Consider the following 17194-nt stretch of genomic DNA (forward strand, 5'->3'; position numbering starts at 1 on the left):
CATGACTTGAGTAACGAGGTGCCCACTACCCACATGGGAGCCCTGGATTACATTCCTGACTCCCAGCGCCAGCCCAATTCCCACCTATTAGGCATTCAGGTGGTGAAGCAACAGATGATAGCTCTCTATCTCTTTAATTCTGCCTCATGAAAGTAAACATGAAAACCAAAACCAAAAGAGGTGTCCACTGAATTAAAGTCCACACACGCACACATGCACGCAGGCACACGGCATTGACGTCAGTGTTGGAGGATGTTCTCTGAAGGTGGGCAGAAACATTTAGACATCCAACAGGGGCAGCGTTGGAAACTTTTTATTAAACAGGCAATGCATTGTGCAACGGTTAAGGACACAGATGCCTAGTGGAAAAGTTTAAAAATTATTCTTGGAAACAGTCTGTGAATGGCTGAGCCCTGGTACACCTCCTTTCTCTCCTGCTTTGTCTTCAGGAAAACACATTGGTCCATAGCTGCGCTTGGAAACGGCATCCCTGTTTTACCATAAACGTCATGCCTAGAAGTAAACACGAAAGGGGAAGCCAGGCTCCGTGGGCGAGGCAGTGACTGGTGGTAGCGCAGGCTGGCCTCCTGGAAAGGCTTTCTCCCGGTCCTGCCCGGTGTCTGGTCACACATCCATGTTGCATCTCTATTCCCTTCCTCATTGGAGGCCTTGTTACACAGGGAATTCTGACAGCCTCACACGTACCCCTCTGGGCACAGGGACTCGTGCCTGGCAGTCCTCAGTGTTCTTGTCTTGAGCCCCTTGTGGCTCAGGATGATGGCTGTGCATTGCACTTGTTCCCTTTGCTCAAGTCTGGTTCTCTCCTCCTTCCCCTGCTTGATGATAAAATCCATCTCAAGTTTCCCTGTTTGTTTGCCGTGATTCATCGGCACTTTTTTTTTTTTTTTAATGATGTGGCCTGGCAAGGGAGGCACATTCATGATTAAGGTGCTGCAATTCTATTTTATTATTTGGGGCATGTCACTCCAGGCTTGAGATTTCTTTCTGGCAAGTTCCATCCAGGATGGCTGATCCGCACTGGCGTAACTGGCCCTCTTGAGCTGATGCAATTCCTCCGTCATGGCGGCAGCCTGAGCTGCTGGGAAGCAGACAAAACAAACAGAAACATGAGACTTGGGTTTAGGTTTTCACTTAAGTCCTTTGCATTTCTTTAAACATGTCAAGGTCCTCACTGTGTTCTCAAATGTAAAGCTTGTTCATGTGTAAGCAGGTATATAAAGACCGAGATGTACAAGGTGCTGTGGAGGTGATTATGAGGCTCAAGGAGCAGGCTCACATGATTCTGACCATGCAGTGAGGCGAGAGAAACTTTTGGAAGAAAACTCCTCGAGCTGTGGAGCCCGGCTGCAGAGCAGGGTGACAACCCGGCTGTACCACTCCGGGACTTGGGTATCAAGGTATCTCTGGCTACCTTCAAAATAAATTCTATCTTATGGACACGGATATAGGCACCAGCTGGGGCGATCTCCCAAACACTCAGCTCCAAGAAGGCACAGGCAGGAGGACACATTCTACGGTTCCACTGATAAGAAGCATCAGAAAAAGGTGAACCCAGGGGGTTACAAAGCATAGACATGCAGGTTGCCTGAAGCTGGTGTTAGGGGTGCTGAATGGGGGGACTGTTTGGGTACAGGGTTTCAATGAAGGGGGAAAGAGAAAATGTCCTCAACTCAGATCATTCTGATTGTGAAATACATGCTCACAACTCTACTCCCTGAATTACCCACTCACAACTGGGGAACCTGGGAATGCCCACACCCTGATTTGAGCAGCACATACTGTATGCAAACATGAACGCATCCCACAGCCCCTGGGCATACTTGTTCATCAGAACCAATTTTTAGATGGTGCAGCAGGTGGAAAAAAAAATCAAACAGGTGAATTTTATGGTAGGCACATTCTAGCTCTGTAAAAGCTGTGTCAAAAAGTTCCCTGTGCAAGAATTCCATAAGGCAAGGCCACACGAGCAGGAGCGACACAGGAGGGTGACTTCCAAGCGTTGAAGAATGCTGACAGGTGTCATACCCAGGTTCTGATGGGACAGTGAGATTCCTCTTTGCAGTCCCTCCTTGAGGTTCAGCTTGGTGCCCTGCCTCCCACCCATGTTGGGCTTAGCAGGGGTGATCAGGAAGGACTTGCTGCGGACAAAGTCGGCTTGCTTCGTGGGCTCCTGTTGGGACACAAGAAAGACACGTGCTGTCTGGTCACCCAGATGGGGCGCAGGTGGCAACACAGAAGCTGAGAGGCCTGGTTGGTTTGTATGCACAGCTGGTTTGGCTTGGTAAGAGCTGTTTTCAGTGCAGAATACAGAATGGGACCCCGATTTCCAGCCCTGAAGCCTCAGGGGAGGACTAAGGAGCCTCGGCAGGCAGCAGGAGCAGGGCACGACCTGCAGCAGAGCTGCTGAAATCACTGCTGGGTGTCTAGCTGAGCAGTTATTTTAACCTCCTTCCATTTTTCCCAGCTGCTGAGCTGCGTTGCCTAGGAGCAGGGAGCAGAGAGCTGCCTCCACTGCCTCAGTGACTCACGGGTTTTTCTGTGTCTTCCAGCAGGCCAGTACATATGCAAAGCAGGCTGGGTGCTCCACCACAGGGGACAGTGTTGGGCAGATCATTGATTTTGCTGCCCTGACTCTCACTTGCATGTCAGCCATCATCACAGGCCACCGTGTTAGGACAGAACGGTCATCCTGAGGGTCCTCACCCCAGCCCTGGGGCCGGCCCCTCCCGCATCCATGCAACACACACAGGACTTGGTCTAAGCACCTGGACTCTTTCAGATGCCTTGGCTGGCTTTCCCGTTTCAGACTTCAAGGTCTGCACCCCAGGCTTGTCTTCCTGGTTGGGGGGCTGGTCCGGGGCCCCTCGCCGCTTCTGTCGAGCCACGGTGATCCAGGGTGGTGTGGGCTGGGTGTCAGTGCCAGACCCCGATGCTGAGGGAGGCAGCCCTTTTTCTGTTGGCAAAAGTATAAGGTTAGGCATGACAGCCTCACCTGCCTCTTCAGCCTCATGTTTGCTTCTGCCTTGGTTCCAGGAGGCAGGGAGTAGAACAGAGCAGGGATTTTGCCCTCTTTTCAAAGATCAGTGAAGCCAATTGTTCCCCTGCAGTCTGAGTAACAACAATTAAATGTAGCTGCCTTTGAAGGGCAATGTGCATTTCATATCACTGTGTGTGTGTGTGTGTGTGTGAGACACAGACAGACGCAGATGAACTTCCATTCACTAATTCACTCCCACAAATGCCTGTGATGACTGGAGCTACAGCTGGGGATGGGCCAAAGCCAGGAACTCCCATGACTGACAGGTATACAACCACTTGGGCCTCACTGCTGCTCCAAGGGTGTGCAGTGGTATGAAGCTGGCATGGTATGAAAGAAGGAGATGGAGCCGGGAGTCCAGCTGGTGGGGGAGATTCACCCATCTCAACTGCAAGGCTAATCTCCCACCCCCAATGTGCAGTTTACAGCCATCTTGGTTCTAGAGAATCCTTTCTGGAAAGAGATAAACAGTAAGTCTGTGAATAGATGTCTTTAATAGACTCAGTTACTATGAACCAGTGCGTACCATGTGACTCCTCATTTGCCTGAATGTTGTAGACACCTTACTATTTGTATCTTATTTTTTTAAAAAAGCATTAGGAAATATACTTTTTTCTTAAAATTTTATTTTATTTATTTGAAAGGCAGAGTTATAGAAAGGGGGAGGGGAGGAGTGATGGAGAGATCTTCCATCCACTGAGTACACTCCCCGCATGGCTGCAATAGCCACAGCAAAGCCAGGCTGAAGTCAGAAGCCAGGAACTTCTGCCTGGTCTTGCTCACGGGTTCAGAGGTCCAAGCACTTGGGCTATTTTCTGCTGCTTTTCCACAGTGGCAGGAAGCTGGATCAAACTGGGGCAGTCAGGACACGGCGCCCATATGGGATGACAGCCCTAATCTCTCATTTTTTAAAATGGTAGGGACCAGTGTTGTGGCATAGTGAATAAAGCTGCTGCATGCGAAGCCAGCTTATTAAAAATCTATTTATTTTTAAAAAGTACATTTATGTACCTGAAAAGGAGGCAGAGAGAGAGAGAGATCTCCCACCTGCGGTCTCATTCTACATTAATGCCTGCCAATAGCTGGGACTCAGCTAGTTGTGGGTGGCAGGGACCCAGTCACTTGAACCATCACTGCTGCTTTGCAAGGTATGGAACTGGGAGTGGAGCTGACACTCTTCAGGGTGTGCACCCGACGCACTTGAAGAGGTATCCTAGGGACTAGGCCAATGTCAGCCTCTCAGGCTTATCTCTGGTGGACCAAACTGGGGTCAATCTCCCTCTTTCTTACTTCTCACTTATCTCCTTTTTCATATTTTAATATGATGTGAATTTATTACCTTTACCAAGAGAAAAGAGAAGTGAGCTTATTTTATGCCCATGAAACTTCTGGTTTAAGTGCTTCCATTTCTGATTCCCTCCTACCTCACCCCCATGATCCTAAACCTGCCTGCAACCCAAACGAAGTAGACATTGACCTCCTGCACTCCTGGCCCCTGTGCTGGCCTGAATCAGTCAGGCAACTCATGCAGGGGCTACTCTCCAGCAGCCCACCAGCAGTCCCAGCGTGAGTTAAGGTTGCTGCATCCTGGGAATATCCAGATCTGACTTTCTTGTTTTTCTCTCTGCCCCAAGACCAAGATGGAGCCTCTTTGGTGCCCTGGTCAGTAAGAAGGGGAGAAGGGCAGGAGCCTCCATTTTTGGTGCTGCTGTGTCCCTTGGAGGGTTAGGGGGTTCTAGCCTCTCTCTCTCTCTCTCTCTCTCTCTCTCACACACACACACTCACACATTCTCTCTCTCTCTCTCTCTCTCTCTCTCTCTCTCTCTCTCTCTCACTCCTGAGGCTCAGAATGGCTCTTGAGGAGTGAACCAGCAGATGGAAGATCTTTCCCACTGTCTCTCCTTCTCTCTGTATATCTGCCTTTCCTTTTTTAAAGCCTTAGATGCATTTTGACCTCTCACCATGACAGCATGCAGGCCCTCTCTTTCCTTGCTGTGCTAGGACAGCCCCGCCCTGCCCCACCCAGTCCTGTCCTGCTCTGCCTTGACCACTGGATTCTGAAGTATCTAGCCACAGCTCGGCACTTCCCCCATGCTCTCTCCCCTCTATCTCAGCCGCTCAGTCTCAGAATTCACGCTCAGTCCAAACTCTGCCCAGTCCCCACTGCCAGCTCAAAAGACCTTTAGAGGTAGCCCAGGCTACTTGTCTGGGCAGCCCAGCTTTTGTTCAGGCCCCGGAAGCATCTCCCACCTCGCTTTGTGCTGTATAAGCTACCAGGCTGTGAGCGAAGGTGCTCTCTGCTGTGTGTTCACCCAGGAGGGAGCCGCTCCCAGGTTTATTTTTAAATAAACTGGGTCTGGCTGTGGCTACATTCTCTGTCTTCTCTTCCCTTATGGTAGACAAAAGCATAAAAAGGGAGAAAATGTTTCCCATAAATCCACAGCCCAAGGCATTTGTGTTAAAACTCGAGCATCCTCTTTTAATTTTTCTTGGTTACACTGAGAGCTCAGAAACGCACCCGCAGGGCTCATTCCCAGATCTTGAAAATAAAAGGGGGCTCCAACAGATGGGATTAGCAAGTTCACTTTGGTGCAAAACGTCTGCATTTTCTCAGAGAGACTTCCGATGGAAAGCGGATGCTCCAGGTGGGCTTTTGACTCCACAGGGGAGAAGCTGGCTGGGATGCAGCACCGCTTGGGGTCAATCCCTGGCTCCTGGCCTGCCTCCAGCGTCCCACCAGGGTAGACCCTGGGAGGCACTCCAGTGGGGGACTCAGCCTGAGTGCCTCACTCCTGGCTTTGCCCTTGGCCCTGGCCCTGCCCACTGAGATCATTTTGGGAGAGTGAATCTGTGGGTGGGTGCTCTGTCTCCTCAGATTTAAAGTAGGATGTGTCATCGTTATTTTGCACAACTGCCATGAAGCCAGAACAGCCAACACTGCCTCGGGCCTTTAAGAGAGGCAGTGACAATCCTGTCACAGCTCTGTGTCACAGGACCCACCTCTGCTCCAGAAGTGTTTTTGTGCCTGGCTGTACAGTCCACTCCCCGAAGCAGAGATGGGGCCTGGGGACACACTAGGACTCACTCCCACTGTAGGGTCACAACAGGCTTCCTGGGGGAAGGACTTGGGTATCTTGGTTTTGTTACATAGTATTGGGTCCTGGCTTACACAGTCAGCTCTCCTGATCCTGCACACAGCCCACGAGCAGTCTGAGATCTCCCCACAAAGGCAGGCTTGAGGTGTTTGCCTCAGGCATCATCTTGAAACTGGGCTGAGTGTCTCGACATAAGAGTTTTTTTAAAGAGCCAGATCTCACTTAGACAAAAAGTTATTTGAGAGGTAGAGGAGAGAGGAAAGAAAGGAAGGAGCAGAAAAAGGGAGAGGGATGGGGAAGATGAGAAAGACCATCCACCAGTTCACTTCCCAGATGCCTGAAATAGCTGAAATTGGATGCAGAAGTGGCAGCTGGGAACTCAAACAGGGACTTTCTCTTACACGGCAGGGACCCATCACCTGCTGTGTTCCAGGGTTTGAATTAGCAGGAAGTCAGAGTCAGTTTTACTGCGCAAATGGCCACAACAGTAGAAGCAAAGCCAGGTCAAAGCCAGGAATCAGGAGCCTCTTCTGCTCTTCCATATGGGTGTAAGGGCCCAAACACTTGGGCCATCTTCCACTGCTTTCCAGGGCACATTACTTTTTTTTTCTTTTAAAGATTTATTTGTTTTTGTTGGTCAGGCAGATGTACAGAGAGGAGTCAGAGAAAGACCTTCCATCCACTGAGTTTATTCCCCAAATGGCTGCAATGGCTGAAGCTGAGCCAATCAGAAGCTAAGAGCTTCCTCTGGGTCTCCTTATGAGGGTTTAAGGTCCCTAGATTCAGCCATTCTCCACTACTTTCCTAGACCACAAGCATGGAGGTGGATTGGAACTAGGGCAGCCAGAACATGAACCTGTGTCCATAGGGGATGCCAGCATCACAGGCAGTGGCTTAACTCGCTACACAACAATGTCAATGCCCTAATTCCCATTTAAAATGACAGGCTTGTGTTCCACCTCCAAGTTCGACATATCACTACTCTTTCATTATTCAACATATACAGTCCATCCTCATTCACCAATTCCATATTTGTATTTCTAACCCCCAATCAATAGTCATCCTGTGTTTGAAGTCATCTGCAGACACATGCAGGGTGGAAAAACTACACCAAACCAAACAAAAAAACTTGAGTTGCCCAGTCCATATGTTTCATTCTGAAGTCGAACCAACTATACCCTGCCTTCTGATCTCAGCTCTTACACTGTTATCACCTCCTTTTTGTGGGCTACTGTGGTGCCTTGCTGTTGGGCCTCTGGCGGGGTGAGTCTTCTGTTTAAAATGGCCCCCAGTATTAACAGAGAGCTGCTACCTAGTGTTGCTCTGTGCAAGACACCTATGATGTGCGTGCCTTACAGAGAAGACGTGTGTTAATCAGGCTGCTGTGTGCGGGTCTGATGTTAATGAGCCAGCAGTGTATGTTATGTGAGGCATCTCTGGACAGCAGCATACATCAAACAAGGTTGTGCAGGTTGCGCTGGAGCCTCACAGCAATGCAGCCTTGTACTTCACTCAGGAACACCACCTGCTTCAGGACTTGGTAAATCCAGTGTTTGTGTGGTGATGTTTCAGGTCATGACAACCTCAGACGCGCAGACAGGAGTGTAACTGTGAGCGCCCACCAGGTGCCAGGCCTGTGGTGGCTCTAGATCTACAGGTGAGAAGGACTCTGAACCTCCAGTAGATGCCCCAGGCTCTCTGGCAGGATCCTTGGAGACCAGAGGATCCTTCTGCAGCCCACACAAGATCCACAATCCAGGGAGGAGCCCCAGAACCTGCAGGAAGAGGGCACAGATGGGGCTCTGAGCCACTGGTCTCATTTTGTTTCTTGATGGTGAGTTCAGTGTGGAGAAATTCACTGGGTTTCACACATGTGATCTATGCACTTCTCAATAGGTATAATATTCTTCAATAAAAAGCTATAATGGGTAGGTATTTAGTTTAGTGATTAAGTTATCCTGGGGCTGGTATTGTGGTATAGCAGGTTAAGCCACAGTCTGTGACACTGGCATCCCATATGGACACAGTTTGGTGTGCCAGCTGTTTCAGTTTCAATCCAGTTCCCAGTTTCCTTCATGGGAAAGCAGCACACACAGGCTGGTCCAAGAGCTTGGACTCCCGCAACCATATGGAAGATTTAGTTTCTGGCTCCTGGCTTTGGACCAGCCCAGTTCTGGCCACTGCAGTCATTTGGGGAAAGAACCAACAGACAAAAGCTCTCTTTCTCTGCAACTCAAGACAATTGGAAAGTGAAAGCAATTGGTGGGAGCCCTCTTTGGTCTCTTCAGTTTCACACCCAGTTCTGTATCCTGATTTCAGCTTTGTACTGAGGCGGACCTTGTGTGACAGTGATGGCTCGAGTGGCTGACTTCCTGCCACTTGAGCTGCAGCTTTCCAGACTCAGCCCAGCAAGGCACTTGGGTAGTGAAAGCAATTGGTGGGAGTCCTCTTTGGTTTCTTTCTTTCTCTGCCTTCCCAATGAGTAAGTAAAAGTAAAGAAAATTAGGGAACAGAATTCCCTGGAAGCTTGAGAGAAAGCAGGAAGGAGAGCTGGCTCCAAGTGCACTCAGGGACAGGAGGCAGGCAGGTACGCACCACAGAGCTGTTTGCATGCTGCGATGCAACAAGGGGCCAAGGAAGGCCTCGGCTGCAAACAGGGCTCCTTGTCCTTTCCAAGGGTTGCTTGCCACTCACCCGGCCAGTCTGCCACTTCCTCCCTCCGCCCCCACTTCCTCTGCAGACAGAGGCCGGCCACAGCCACGTCAACAGGGGCAAACACTTTGCTGCTCCACCTGCAGACTTACTTCACATCCTGGAGCTGAGATGGTGCACCTGGGAAAGACATCACCTGTGTCTGCAGCCTCTCATCCCATCACCACACCAGACCACCAGGGCCAGTCAGCCCACCTGCACTCAGAAATCCACTTTCCCCTGAATTCAGGTCTACTCTCTTGCAATCTTAAATCCTCATTGGGCGGGAACAAAAGCCACAGTTCCTTTAAACTGTCCTGGCAGGTTTTTCCGACCTTGAGAGGTGACTACCAGTGAGGACTGAGACAAGGCCTCTTGCCTGGCATAGTGGACCGTCTCAGTGACACATCTTATACATTCACGCACACACAGCACACTCTGAAGCAGCATCTCATGCTCTCTAACTAAGCCAGTCCAGGCCACGAGGCTAGGAGAGTCAGGTTTGTGTACCGGGGGGAATGGCCAGCCCTCAACATTGTGCCTTAATACAGGAGGGAGTCTTGACCCATATGGGGCTCTGAATTTTACTCTGTTAACTGTTCCAGACTCCAGCTGCAAGGCTCTGGAGGCTCTGATGCATATAGTTGAGACCTTTGAGAAGATGCTCATAAAAACTGTCCAGGTTTTGACATGAGGAGAGGCCAGGTTCCCAGTGCAGGCTGTGGATGCTGAGATGCTCATCCTTTGACCTCAGGTGTGTGGCTGTCCAGTGCTCTGCACATCATGGCTGGCCTGATCCTAGGGTGGCCCAGCCCAACACATCTCCCAAGCCAGACATGGGCCTCAGAGCACAGAGTTAGTCTGGAGTTCCCCTAAAAGCAAACTGGCTGCACTGTCAGTTTGTGCAATGAAAGCAAGGCTCTCAGTAGAACGTAGTGGCTGAAGCTTATCTCCCAGCCCTGAGACAGCGGCCTCCACTACCAATCAAATAACGCTCTTAACACTGCTGGGTTCAGTGGAAGCCAGGAACTCAATCCAGGTCTCCCATATGGGTGACAGGAAACCAATTACTTGAACCATTGCTGTTGCTTCTGATGATACATGTGAGCTGGAGTCAGGAGCCAGAGGCCAATATGGGACGAGCTATACACCCACTCCCTAGATACGCTATTGGGGTAATTCTTTACATTTAACAAGGGCTGTTTAGTGACCCAAAATGTGATCTGTCTTTGTGAATGTTCCATATGCACTTGAACATCGACTGTGCTATGACTGGTGAAGTATTCTATAAACACCAGTTAGGACAACTGTTGACTTAAATTCAGGACTTACATATCCTTCTGGAATACCACTCTAAGATGACCAAAGTCTATGACTTTGTCTAATTCTCTTCTCAGTTCCACCAGGTTTTGTATTATGCATTTTGAAGCTCTGTTAAGAGCATACACATTTAGGATTACAGGTCTTTGGCAAACTGGACATGATCACTTTGCCAATAGGATTCAATTATCATTGCGTTATACACCATTTTATCCAAGATGGTCATTTTTCTGAGACTTTCTTAGTATGAGATCAATACAATCACTCCAGCTTTTCCAGTTCTAAAATATCTATTTTAAGCAGATATTTCTATTTCTTTGCAGAGAATTTCATTCATTTCAAGAGTGCTTATTTTTGGAATGTGATATAATTGTTGCTTGAAAAGTTTTTTCTAATAACTTCAGCACCTGGATCAACTCAGAATCAGTATTATTTTTTTTTATTTTCCTGATTCTTTACCTGTTGGCTCATTTTGGCTTGTACCCTTTGTATTCTGAATATTCTGCTGGTCAGTCTCATGGATGTGCAGCTAAGGGGTGAGTCTAGGACTTCAACTATACATGCAAAGGATCCCTGGTTCAGGCATCTCTAATTTTCTTAGTTGGAAAGCCATGGTCAACCCCTCTGCATTGTTTTGCACTTGTGTGACTGAAACTCTGTGGGGCAGAGCGACCAGGGAGCAGCCTGCAGGAGTACTGACCTGTCCTGTTGCCAGTGCTGGTGAGGGTATGGAGCATCCAAGGGTTTTCAACACAGAGGTGCTCCTGTTGGGGGAGCCTGGAACAGGGCCTGAGGACTGCAGGAGCTCTGCCATCACCTTTGGCCAGGGGATGGGGGTTAGGAGCTCACTGGGAATACAATTGGAAGAGTCAAGAGCCCTGACACAAGGGACACTAGTGCCACTGCCACCAAGACCAAAGTTTCAGCTTCTTGCTGGCATGTGCCTGGCACAAGTAGGAGAGGACCCAGAGCATTCCATCCTGCAGAGATGCTGCACCCAGGAGGGGCTTGCAGGTGCTGAGCTGCAGTAGGGCCACGATGGGTAGGCAAGCCTTGTCCTGCTGGGGCTGGTGGCAGCAAGAGCTCTGATCTTTGGGGTTTGCTAATACCAGCAGAGGCAGAGTAGGCAGGGCAGGCCTCTGTGCTCACACTAACTTGCCGAGTGACTGCTGTGTCTTGACCCACATCCATAGTTCACTAGGTCTTGTTCACTTCCCAGGGTCTATTAATTGGTAGCCACTCTGTGCCTTTCAGCTGGGGTTTTGAGAAGTAATAAGAGAGAATTGCCAGTCTTCTTAACATGTTTGCAAGCAGTGAAATTGCAAGGTGGTTTTTCTATCATTTTTAGGACTTTGAGCATTTTTTACTTCAAATGTTCTTTAACAGCTGGAGTGTCTGGACAGATGGACAACTGAGAAGGGAAGAAAACAAGGGGAAGAGGAGCTGTGGAGAAACTCAACTGTGAGTGCCCAGGAGTTGACACTCTGAGGTAGCTGGCTGCTGTGGCTGAAGGGGTCAAGGCAAGAGGGCATTCTGGGAACAGGTGGGAACTGGGGACGTGTGTCTTATGTGAGCAGATTCGCAGAGAGGTCCCTGTGCTAGGAAGTTTGCTAGGGTAAGACACCCACGGCCTGAGGGATACAGGAAAGGTGGTGACACAGAGGTTAGAGTGCTAACACTCTGACAGGACAGGGCTGAGAAGGGAAAGATGATGTTCTGAAGACCCATGGCTGCAAGGTAGGTTTTTTTTTTAATTCCATCTGGTTCCTGACTTCAGCTTCCTGCCAGTGCAGGCCTCGGGAGTCAATGCAGATGGCTCAAGTGATGGGGCTCCCAAGAACCACAGGAGAGCCACAGACTGTTTCTGGCTCTTGGCTTTGGCCTTGTCTTGCCTTGGCCATTGTGGGCGTTTGGAAAGCGAACACACACAAATAAGTGAAAAAGATGTTAACAGATAGTTGTAGTTCTTTGAAAAGAATCGAAAAAGATATGTAGTGTTATTCAGTCTACATAAGGAAGGGATTGCTGCCATATATAACACTGCTAAGGCTGTTAACGCTAAGTGGAATTGGACAGCCACAAAAGGACAGATGCTCTCACTCACATATGGAATCTAAAATAGGGACATTGTAGAATCAAAGAGTGGAATGTTGGGTGCTAGGGATAGTGTGGAGGAAACAGAGTCCTTATTATATGTGTATGAAAACTCCTGTTACATAAGTTCTAGAGATGTGCTGTATAACACTGCCTATAGCCAAGAGCCCTGCATGATCCTCCAACAATTTTATTGTGACTGTATCTCTTTGAGGCCAGTGCTGTGACATAGTGTGTCAAACTACCACTTGCAGCTACCCACTATGAGTGATGGGCTCAGGTGCCAGTTGTTCTACTTGCCATCCAGCTGATGAGCACAGGAAAAGTAGCTGGAAGATGGTACAAAGGCTTGGGGCTCCATCACGCACAGGGGAAGGGGAGACCTAGATGAAGTTCCTAGCTCTAAGCTTTGGTCTGGCCCAGTGCTGGCCATTGCAGACATTTGAGGAATGGACTGATAGATGGAAGATCTTTCTCTTTCTCTCTGCCTCTACCTCTCTCTATATAACTCTGCCTTTCAAATAAACAAATACATATCTCACAATGAATAAGAAATCAAAAAGACATGGATGCATTTTTAGCATCATGCATGGCCTAATCCAAACCCCACAACTTAATATTAACCAACAAACTTACATCTATCTGAAATAACTGCGTCATCAGAGAAAGGTGACACTCCCTGACTTAATCCCCCCCAGAAGCTGACTCTGACACCTAAATACAAGATGAGCATCTAGCTGCCTGCTTTCTAAGGGAACTCCTGAGGGTAGGGCTCCCTAAAATCCTGCATCTTCTGAGGCCCAAACAGTGCTTGCATGTGGCAGGAGCACATTAAATATTTGCAGAAAGAGGGAATATATGCATGAGTACTGCAGCCTAGGGAAAGAGGATCTGAGCCCAGGGTGTGGGGTGTGTCACATGTCACCAGTCCTGTTTGCAACAGGTAAGCTGGCACTGCAGGCCAATGCTAACAGCCACAGCAGGTCCTCAGGTGAGAATGGTGTTTCCTGACTACTCTCCCAGCCACCAACACGCAAGACAAATCTCACAGACCCACATCCTCTAGCACAGTAAGACGGTAGACCAGAAGGAAAGACGAGTAGGTTACAGCCAGGGAAGACACTGAAGAGTGACAATTGTCTTCCAATGCATTTTCTGCATTTGACAATTCTACCAGCCAAGTCGCCCAACCCTCTTTGTCCGCATTCTAATCCTGTATGCAGAAAGCTGCTTCCTAATGTGTAATTTCGACTCTGGAATGGGTTAGCCCAGCAACAAATGTGTGGTTCCTGTGCAGATGAATGAGGCACATAATTCTGGGCCTTCTCTCTCCCAAGAAAGTAAGCTACAGCCCAGGTCTGCAAACAGCTGCCTCTGTGTGCCAGTGCTCTGCTGGGCTTGCGGTAACCACACTACTGGCCCCTGAGGATCGCATTCCCCTGTTTACAACAACAACCACTGCACTCTTCCTGCTGTCCTCGCTGCTCAAGGCTCTGCCCTTTCCTACAAAGAAGGGAGCACAGGTGTTTGGAAGCCCGAATGCTGGGAACAAAGCAGCTTGAGTCCCCACAACAGAACCAGTAATCCAGATGGGAACTCTGAGCAAAGTACTTGCCACCACAAGATAACAAACAACAATAATTAGGTCCTTTCCGGCAAATGGAATACTGTTGTCATTGAGATTTTTATTATCTGTATGCTTTACATAGATGAAATCGCCTCCAGCTGCTCTAACTTGGGAGCAATATGGAGAGTAGCAGTAATAATCGTGAATTAAACCCACAAAGAAGACTCTGTGTCAGGGAGGGCATGGTGTGGGTTCCACCAGCACCCAGCATCGGGGCAGGTGTGGGCTCCAGAGATTCTGTTCCAGTCCGTGTGAGGCAGCCCTTGGATCCCAAGGATCAGGGTGGGTTCAGGCAGCACTTACATCATGTTCTATCACCTGCCTCCCAAATACCACATGCCCTGAAAATTACCCGAGAGATGTGGGTAATTCCTGCCCTCTCTTTGAATGAGTATCAAAGTCATTACCCTTGCTGATAAACTAGCCCAGATTCCTCCACTTTGGAATTCACCTGGCTGTGCGAGATGATTCTTTTGAAGTGCTGCTGTTCCACAAATATTATAAAGAAAACTGCACTCTTTGCTGACCAAGCCGAGCACTTTGAAGGGAAGAAAGCCTCCTTAGGCTTGGGTATTACCCTCTGCAGTGTCCCTCCCTGCTCTGTGAACTTGAGCATCTGATGTGAAGTTTCATTCATCCAGCAAGCCCTAGGGAGACATTTCCAATTCTAGGCCATGCAGGTGAATGGTGCTGATGGCAGGGATTCATCCATGCAAACTCCCCTTTGCCACATTGGTGGCTTTTTTTTTTTAAAATAGCAGCTTTAATACCTTGCTGGAAATCTGCAGGGCAGGTCTTCCATTACACCCTGAATATAGGGCATACAGGCAGATACATTAGGGATGCCCCAGGGCGCCATCCCTGAATATCCTAATGTAGTGACAGCAGAGGTAGCAGCAAAAAATCCTGACAGAGCAGCCTAGGGGTCTAGGGATCAGGAAGACCACCTGTGGGGAGCTCTTTGCCATTGTGTGGGTCCTTAGCTGCCCTTGGGGGAACTCAAAGCGCTGTATCCACTGCACCTGTGCTAACCTCCTAAGTGGGAGACACAGCATCTTCAGACCTGTTTTTCTGCTGCACTGAAGAGTTCACTTTTGCTCTTGTGTGTGCAATTTCTTTTCAGGGTGCAGGATTCTCTACGAGCCACCAAATTTCACTTCCTCTCTGCTTTATTTAACTGAAGTCCTAAGCACCTACTCAACCCTTAAAATAGCCAGAAATTTCATATATATATATCTATATATATATATATATATATATTTTTTTTTTTCGCCGGGGTGGGGGTGTGCAGCACAATGGCTAAATCCTTACTTTGTAAGCAAGCACTGGCACCCCATAAGGGCCGGTTTCTGTCCCAGATGGCTCTACTTCCCATCCAGCTCCCTACTTATAGCCTGGGAAAGCAATAGAGAATGGCCCAAAACCTTGGGACCCTACAACTCCATGGAATACACAGAAGAAGCTTCTGCTCTGAGCTTTGGATAGGCTCAGCTCTGGCCATTATGGCCATTTGGGGCGTGAACCAGAGGATGGAAAATCTTCTGTCTCTCCTTCTCTCTGTAAATCAGATGTGCTTTTCCAATAAAAATAAATAAATCCTTACTGGTGCAAACAAAATTAGAGTGGGTGAGGGTTGTTTGGGCTTAGCCACAGCATCAGCTGGAAGAAGCTGGCACTGGGGGCTAGTTCTGTCAAGTCAAACCACAGAACTACTTGGAGAGTGCATAATCTGGGAGTGGGAGAGGCCTGGGAGGGAAATAATGGGCTCCTCCCTCTTGGGTTACCACTTCCACGGGAGGGCACGAAAACTAGGACAGGGGCTGGGGTGGAATGGGGTGTGGGACAGACTGGACTACTGCTACACATACAGGCAAACCAGAGTAGGGGGCGGGCCTGGTGGGGTTATTGTGGGTCGCTCTCACGAGGTTGCAGCTCCCTCTTTTTTATGCGAGGGCCGAGTATGTGCTGGGCAGAACCAGGCTGGACTGCAACACCCATTGGTTCCAGTGGAAGTCGGGAGTGAAAACAGAACCAACCCAGCGATTGCAACCACCAGCTGATTGGGGCAATGGACTGTGCCTGGCCCTGTACTTGCTAGCACATACAAGAATCTGGTTTGAGAACACCTCAGACAAAGTATCTTTGGAAATCTCCCCAACAGAAATGCTGGTCTCAGAACCCTAACCAAGAAAAGAGAGAAGATAGAACAGGTCAACCAACCAACTCAGCTATATGTTGGCATCGACATACAAGGCATACGGAGACTCTATGATGGACTATGTCAATCAGTGGATTCTTCAAAGACCTCATTGTGCTTGGAGTGACAAGATTGGCAGCGATTCATAACTGCTGAAATATCAAAACCACTTGAGCAACAACCTCAGAGCATGCCCTACATCCGGGACCTGGGGAGGGTGGGAAATTGGATGGGCCTTCTCCCTTAATACCCCCCTTTAAACATGAAGGAAATAGTATGGAAAAAATAATAGTCTTACCCACTTTCCTATAGCCCTTGAACCTTTTTACCCCAATTAACTATGTAAAGATTGTCAAAATATAATAAAAATAAATTAAATAATCTTTAAAATAAATAAATGAATAGATAAATAAATCTGCCATGGAAATCCTACTGGATCCCTCCCCATACACATGTTTTGTTTCCTGGCATGTTGATTTCTACGAATAAGATGACACCAGCAAAGAGTCTTTTAGTCTCACTTCAAATGCCCGTGTCCCAGAGAGTCCTCATCCCTTTGGGATCACTGCAAACAAGAAGTGACAAGTGTCAATGCAAGACAAAAGCTAACTACTCTGTCTCTGCTCATCTTAACAGACAGTTACCCTCCATGATTCTTATATCCACCATCTCCCTTTCGGAACAGGAAGTAAATGTTGGCTCTCCACTGCCTGAGGGGCTTCCGTTTTACCAAGACTCATGACTCTAGGAGCCCACGAGATCCTTTCAACATACACAAGGCAGGTCTACCTGAGCCTGCCCCGAAGTGACAGGGAGGAGAGGCAGAAGGCTATTGCTAATACACAAGTTGCTGCTTCCTTTACCTCCAGGTGTAGCCAGGCCTTGAGCTAGCCCAGACATAAGGCCCTGGGTACTCCCACACCAGAGCACGTGAGCCTGTGTGCTCGCGCCTCCCTGAGATCTGCGGTCTTACTGAGTTCCTAAGATATAAAAAGTGAGAGAAGCATCTGAGTGATCCTCTGGGAGTCCCAGCAGGATCAGCTCTGACATTCCCCTAGTCCGCTCATGTCTACACAGCCGATTTCTCTGTTCTTATCGAGCCCTGGTATCTC

At 48.7% G+C, this 17194-nt stretch overlaps 1 protein-coding gene across 1 annotated transcript in view; it reads right to left on the bottom strand.

Moving 5' to 3' along the window:
• Nucleotides 1-308: 308 nt before the first annotated feature.
• CRACDL (CRACD like) overlaps nucleotides 309-17194 on the bottom strand; it is a 62811-nt gene continuing 45925 nt past the window's right edge. The window contains exons 8-10 of the mRNA XM_040993375.1: nucleotides 2787-2974; nucleotides 2047-2191; nucleotides 309-1096 (exon numbers count right to left, since the gene is read on the bottom strand). Coding sequence (XP_040849309.1) covers nucleotides 960-1096; nucleotides 2047-2191; nucleotides 2787-2974 — 470 coding nt within the window. The 3' untranslated portion in view covers nucleotides 309-959. The remainder of the gene's footprint in view (nucleotides 1097-2046; nucleotides 2192-2786; nucleotides 2975-17194) is intronic.

This window comes from Ochotona curzoniae, unplaced genomic scaffold (genome assembly GCF_017591425.1).
Source record: "Ochotona curzoniae isolate NIBS_2020 unplaced genomic scaffold, NIBS_Ocur_1.0 contig_883, whole genome shotgun sequence".
Lineage (NCBI taxonomy): Eukaryota > Metazoa > Chordata > Mammalia > Lagomorpha > Ochotonidae > Ochotona > Ochotona curzoniae.